General features: G+C 39.5%; 1 protein-coding gene across 1 annotated transcript; it reads left to right on the top strand.

Annotated features, from left to right (window-relative positions):
* The first annotated feature begins 791 nt into the window (after window positions 1-791).
* On the top strand, window positions 792-6,345 carry LOC139659362 (uncharacterized). Its single transcript, XM_071537605.1, has 4 exons — window positions 792-1,317; window positions 1,618-1,773; window positions 2,126-2,218; window positions 4,553-6,345. Exons 1-4 carry the CDS (start codon window positions 835-837, stop codon window positions 4,736-4,738), a joined length of 918 nt encoding a protein of 305 aa, XP_071393706.1. The 5' UTR covers window positions 792-834; the 3' UTR covers window positions 4,739-6,345.
* The last annotated feature ends 863 nt before the right edge of the window (window positions 6,346-7,208 follow it).

Below are 7,208 nucleotides of genomic sequence, written 5' to 3' on the forward strand. Positions count from 1 at the left end.
AGAGGTTGCCCTAATTGAGCTTGGTGACTTGGAAGACCCATATCCCCTTGTGGAGTACATGGTTGGGGGGTTGCGCATGGTAATGTTGAAAAGATTTGTCATTGTTAAAGGTTAGTGTCATCGTTAAACCCAAATAATCTGAGCTCTGGATGTCAGGCTCTTACAAAATCTCTAAAACTGTTTTTATTTTAATCTCAAATATAACCCTAATGTATTGGATTCTTGTTCTCCTTCTCCCTTGTTTCTGCTCTAGATTAAAGGTGTTCCATAATGGCTGTTCTGCGGATCATCTTTGGTGACAAGTCTGACTCAAGAAAACTGCCCCTGGTTTCGGGAATTCCAGCAACAGTGGAAGAACTGCATATGTTAGTAAAGACATTCTTTCAATTGAAAGAGGACTTCCGGTTGCAATACATGGATGCTGACTTTAACGAGTTCATGAACCTAACTTCGGTGTCTGAAATTGAAGATAAAAGCACACTGAAAGTAATATACTCTCCTTTCTTGTCACCTGTGGAGCCCTACATCACTTTGTACACAGTAGACTCATCTGGTGAGACCTCGAGTTCCACTTGCCCAGAGCCTCAAACCCCTGCTTCGTCAATAGCCTCATCCTGCAGCGATGATGTGCTGTACACGTCAACCCCGCATTCATCCCCAGAAACTCAGCCCTCAGGATTGTCCTCCTGGCCCAAGGTTTTTGTGGTCCCTAAATTCACCTACGAGGCAGAATTTGAGCTACATCAAAAGAATACAGAGTTTGAGACAAATGGAACATACTTCAACCCTGGCCCAAAGCTGAAAGGAGTCATCCTTGATGGCCTAGCCCAAGAAATGATGAAATACACAAAATACCCACGAGACTATCAGTGTGAAGAGGTAGCAGCAGCTTTGACGAGGGCCCATCCTTGTTTGGGGCAGCTGGGATCCAAGACAGGATTTTGGGGATGGAAACAATCACTTAAATATAAAATGCAAAACTATCGAACGAAGCTTGGGCGACTCGGACATCCTGAAATCCGTGTGAACTCCTTGAAGCACAAACGAGAAGGCCAAGGCAAAGCTGCAGCTAACATCAAAAAACCAAGAAAGGCTGAAGTTAACTACATTCCTCTGCACCCAAAAGGCGAAACCACAGAAAGCTTGGAGAACGAGAGAATTGCTTTATTGTCAGAACTGAAAAAGCGCGACAATGAAGTGGTGATAAAAGCGACAATGGAAAAAACCTTCTCCCACAGACGACTAGAGATCGTGGAGCAGAGGCCCATGATAGGAGAGTTCAAAAACAGATGGCCTGCCCTGTTCCAGCAGAGTGAAGTAAGTAAATGTGTGTGTTTGTATGTATGTGTTGACCGTTTTTATTATTGTCCATGATGATTAATGGCTGCACAATCGCAATTTGAATTTGCCAATAATCCTTCATCCCTATATGGTAGTAATCCCACTACTATAATTGGAGAGTGGTTTGTGTGTTTGTGTGTCCCACCATGGAGGAGAGGAGACGACAAGGACAGGAGAGGGGAAGAGGAGAGGAGAGGAGACAAGGAGAGGAGAGGAGGTTATAAATTCTAGTTATAATAAACAAATGGCTGTATTTTGTTTGTTAATATTTTTCAGGTGAATGCAGAGTTCTTGCGGATCACCACCAAGCCACTGCAATCAAAGTTCATGTCACAGCTGGACCACTTCTCAGACAAGCTGATACAGATCTTCAAGACCAAAGGAGGAGTGAAGGGGCAAAGGATCAAGGACGTCCTGGTGATCAAAGATTCGGTTAGTAGAAATGCATAAAACATCCTTTTCACTATATTGGGGTGGTTATTGTAAGGTTTTCTTGTCCATAGCTGCTCATTTAAACACATCTGAACACATGGTAAATGGCCTGCTTATATAGCGCTTTTATCCACTTTACAGTGTTTGTATTTCATTCACCCACTCACACACCAACGGCTGTGCAAACCATGCAAGGCAACTACCAAGCTTGTTGGGGGCATTTAGGGGTTAGGTGTCCTGCTCAGGGACACCTCGACAGATACGATCCTCTGGTCTTCAACCTGCTCTACCTGTGCCACTGTCGCACCCACATTTGGCTAAATTCTGTCTTGATTTGTCGTCCCTGCTTAAGTGTGACAACATCAACACCAGGAGGGAGTGCATCCTGAGAAGCCTCGTCATCTACCTCAATGAAGATCCAGAGTCTTTCTTCAAGGAATATCTGGTAAGTTTATCACAATATGTTTCCCATGTAGCGTCGAACAGTGTTACCCAGAGTTATTTCTCCCATGGCACACTATTATGGAATCAGAGGAGTCTCAATATTAATGAAAGTGCACAGAAAGATTCACAAATGTATTTTGTGATTTATATATAAATGACTCTCTCCACAAAAATATTTTTCAATGCACACAAAAATATTTATCGTTATATATAAATGTAAAAAAGAATCCACATAAAAAAAGGTTCACAAATGTTTTTCTGATGCACACACAAATTTCTTGCTTTAAATATATGTAATAGAAATCTACAAACATGTATTTAAAAGTATTTGCAATTTTCATCAAAAACATATTTGGATGTTGACACAAAAATACAAAAAAAACTCCAAGGCACTCTCTTTAAACCAATTAAAATGCCTTTATTGTCATGGCATGGTCATATTAGACTTTAAAAACAAACTTCGACACGTTTCGGCATCAAGCCTTCGTCAGGAAGTCAAACAGATCTCATGGAACACCTGGCCCTTTTCTAGTGGTATTCCACCAATAGGAATCTTCCACTTGGACATGGTGTTGTGGCCTAGAGAGGATGTAGACATTTAGGCCTGGGTGTTTAGTAGCCTGTAGTTTGTCAGTCCAAAAGGCTTCTCGTTGGTTACGTTTCCTTTGTCTGTCACCTTTTCGTATGGAAGATGGGATGTGGTCAATGCCAAAGGCTTGTAATGTGGATGGGTTACTGTTGTGGAAGTCCAGATAGTGTCTAGCCATAGGGTAGTTTACATTCCCTGTACGAATGGCATATTTGTGTTCTGCTAGCCTGTCCTGTCTTTTTGTTCTTCCAATGTAAAAAACTTTGCAACTGGGACATTCTAGCCTGTAAATAACAGGAGTTTTTACAGTTAATTAAATTATTAATGGTAAACTCCTTCTGAGATGTAAAATCCATAAATGTCTTGGTCTGTATTACATTTGTGCAGTGATTACAATGGTTACACTTGTAGGACTCCTCGGGTTTTGGACCCAACCATGTTTGTTGGGTGTTTGGTTGAAGATGGCTGTGTACCAGTTTATCGTGTAGAGTAGGGCATCTCCTAAAACTGGTCAATCTTTGTATCAAATTTCTTTGCAGAGTAGGTAGGGGCAAAAGATAATCGATGGAGAGTACTTGGATACTCTCCTCAGATGGGGGTTTGCCGGAGATGTTGATCACGGCCCGTATCTGGTTTTGCTCCGTGTATATCTGGGTTCCTGGTCTTTCTCCCCCTTTGCGTCCTCCTCTTCCTCTGCCTCGTCCTAGTCCACGGCTTGATGCCAACACGTGTCGAAGTTTGGTTTTAAAGTCTAATATGACCATGCCATGACAATAAAGGCATTTTAATTGGTTTAAAGAAAGTGCCTTGGAGTTTTTTTGAATTTTTGTGCCAACATGTATCCCTATCCAAAGAGTACCTCAAACAAACGTAATTTTGAGTCCAGGAAGCCCTCCTACCCAAACAGTTTTTGATATTTGGATGTTGTTACATTTATATACAGACTGTTGAACCTGCATTTACAAACTGCTTTCATTTGTGACAGTGTTCGTTCTCTCCTCGTGTTCTAATTCATAATTGCAGACTGTGCAGATGTTAACGCTATGTGATCACATTAAATCACACCCTCGAGTCTACGCTCATGTGATTGGCTGAAAAGGAAGGAGACATCTGATAGGCTACAGATAATTCCCTTTTGAGAAAAATGCATTTGTGAATGGAGCCGTGGCAGGGGAGTCTCAAACCACTCACACACAAATGCAGTGAAGTTCACAAATGACAAGCAGTTTGTAAATGCAGGTTCAACAGTCTGTATATAAATGTAACAACATCCAAATATGTTTTTTAATTGCAAATACTTTTAAATACATATATTTGTGGATTTCTACTACATTTTTTTAAAACAAGAAATATTTGTGTGTGCATCAGAAATACATTTGTGAACCTTCTTTTTTTAAATGTGGATTTTTTTTACATTCATATACAACGATAAATATTTTTGTGTGCATTGACAAATATTTTTGTGGAGAGAGTCATTTATATATAAATCACACAATACATTTGTGAATCCTACATACAGCTACAGGACAGGCCACATCCGTCTAGGAATTGCACCAAAATGTGATTTGGCAGCAATTGGCATCTGATTTTGACCCCGACAACTGATGAACTGAGCATCTAGTCTGCTTCTCTAAACTGCAGTTGATGATCTAAGAATGCTTATTTATATTTTTTTATATAGTTTTCTGTTTGTGGTGTTCAGCATTTTACTTAACACAAGTGGTCTGTGTTTGTGTTGTTGTTCAGGCCTCCGCCACTGAGGATGCAGAGAGGGACATCGGAGTCATGGGGATTTACACGATCCGAAGAGATGGGGATGGGGAGCCAGAGGACGTGGGAATTGTGATCGAAGGCATTAAAGTCCTGACCAACGTAGCAGTGTCATCATGGGGTTCATCATGCTGTTTGGGCTCATTTATGCCCTTGATCTAAGCTTTCCAGACAACCTCAAGTACACTTTCGAGTTTTTCCAGAAGGTCATAATGAATCTGGATGGGCACAAGCTGAATGCAAAGATACAGCAGCTGAAAATCAAGTTGTTTGCATAAGAGGTGAACACCAGGTGACAAAGTACATTTTCAAGTTTCCTTATCAGATCTTTTGGGAGTTGTTTTGTTTTTCACTTTCATCTTCTGCCCAGTCAACGACCAACAACAATCAATGACCTCATGGATGTTTTCCTTGTTCTGACATTTTGAAAGAATTGACTAAGCTGCACAGAGGCAGGCCAGGGGCTGTAATTTACTGAACTTTTACGTATGACTGCAAGCTGTTTAAATATTGTATGATATGCAGCCATGGGGAGTGGAGCGACTTACTGTAATTGCTCCTCCCTTACGAACTAATGGTTGATGGGGGTTTAAGGTTGGAATTCCATGGGCTTGGACGAGTGTTTACACATGGAAAGTTTGCCCACTTCACCTCCCCATCCTAACTCCTTGAGTGTGACTCTACTTAAGCTGCCATTCATCTCTAGTGTCAACTGGCGCGTCCTTTTTTCTCCTCCCTGTCGCCTGATTGCATGACTCTCAACTCGGGTTGAAATGGACCTAAACACAACTCAGCACACTGTGTAATTTCCTTTGATTGTGAATGGCCAGAACTCTTCATGCTGCAAGTCACATTTTCACAGATTAAGTTACATTTCCATGACTATGGGTATCCTTGTTAGTTATAATCAGACTCTTGGTCTGTGAATGTTGTAATTTTTTTTTTTTTTTTTGTAGCCCAAAAGTGGTCCACGCTACCTGTTTCTGTTAGCACCTATGATAATACACCAAAGGCTATTCTTCAGTGTAAATGAGTAATTGCAAAACTGTCCTTGTTTGAACTGACCATCTGTACTACAGGAAAGAAAACAAAGCTGTACTGCTCTTGACAAACCAAAGTAGTGGGAATTTTGCGTTTGCCATATTGGTTGTATATGCAGATTGCAAGAATTTCTTTTCTGCTTTTTTGTTATGGTAGGTTCAAGGCAAATGGCTACACTATACACTTATGCAAGTACCAAATATAGGTTTGTGCAGTGCACTCTTTAAACCACCCAATGATATCCCCTATTTGGAGAGCAGTGCAAAGCCTCCACCTTCATAGAGTCTTTGTTGTTTGTGGCTCTGGGGGATTTGGGATAGCTGGGCGTTCATTTTTCCCCAGTTATGGAGCTGTTATGGGAGTACTATTTCCAGGGCACTTGACGAGGAGTAACACCCCTCTTAAATTGTTCTTTTAAAAAAAAGTTTTTATCTTGCTGTGTGAATGCAAGTAAAAAAGTTAATATCTTGGTGTGTGTATTCAAGTATTGATGTTGTTGAATTGAGGGTTACTGTCATCGACCTCATCGATGATTTCCATTTTGATGTTTTCTTGGTTCTAACATTTAAAAACAACACTTTAACCTGCACTGTATAGATAATGTTGGGTTTTTTGTTGTTTTCATTTCCTGCTCAGTCTGTTTCTTAATGTTTGTTATCTTTAAAACAAAAAAGAAATGCAGGCACACTAGTGTCATGGATGGTCGGTTTTGACCATGCTGAACTTATCTCTGAGCATTTTCAGTAAAAACACCTCAACCAGGTTTTGTCTCATGTGTGTCTTAATGGGGGATCAAATGAAAAATAATTTTACCTTATTTCATTTCTAATTAATTATATTAGTTTGAGTTGGACAAACGTAAATCAATTTCACTTAATTAATGTAATTATTTTATTTTAGCTGTATTTGATAAAAATGAATTGGACTAACTCAATTAAATTATATTAGTCTGAGTTGGACAAACGTAAATCAATTTCACTTAATTAATGTAATTATTTTATTTTAGCTGTATTTGATAAAAATGAGTTGGACTAACTCAATTAAATTATATTGCATGGATGTACTTAGTTTGAGTTGGGGCTACATATATTTATTGGATGGAAATCCTGCCCACAATTTAATTGAGTTCATCCAATGAGTTATTTTTTTGAGTGTGTTAGGCTTTTAGCTCTAATTTTATACTAGTTCAACTACTTGCAGTTACATTTCAAGCTTTTTGATTTAGTTCCTAATAAACATATTTCATCTACACAAAGTAAGAAAAAAGTTGGCAAACATCCTTCCACAAAGATTAAAATAAAAATACTACACTCCAGTGTAACATGGACTGTTACTGATTTCTACAACATAAACTCACCTCTGCTGCAATCCTTTCATGGTCCTCTGGACTGAGTGCCCGACGCCTCTTTGTTGGCTGAGAGCCACTGCTTTGCTCAACCATGGAATGGAGAGAATTTCTGCGAACGACAAAGAGAATTTCTAATAATAATAAAAGAGACAGAGAGATAACAGTAAAAGAAAGTGAATAATAATAATGATCATATTAATAACAGGAATACAGCTACTACCTGATCTTTTGTATGTCCTGTTG

This window comes from Centroberyx affinis, unplaced genomic scaffold (genome assembly GCF_046629955.1).
Source record: "Centroberyx affinis isolate AG114_WGS23_722 - 3 ecotype Tasmania unplaced genomic scaffold, CSIRO-AGI_Caff_v1 ptg003073l_1, whole genome shotgun sequence".
NCBI lineage: Eukaryota > Metazoa > Chordata > Actinopteri > Beryciformes > Berycidae > Centroberyx > Centroberyx affinis.

Coding starts and splice junctions, on each gene's coding strand:
- LOC139659362 (XM_071537605.1), top strand. CDS start 835: ATGATGAAATACACAAAATACCCACGAGACTATCAGTGTGAAGAGGTA. Junction 1,318..1,617: donor CCCTGTTCCAGCAGAGTGAA/GTAAGTAAATGT, acceptor AATATTTTTCAG/GTGAATGCAGAGTTCTTGCG. Junction 1,774..2,125: donor TCCTGGTGATCAAAGATTCG/GTTAGTAGAAAT, acceptor TCCCTGCTTAAG/TGTGACAACATCAACACCAG.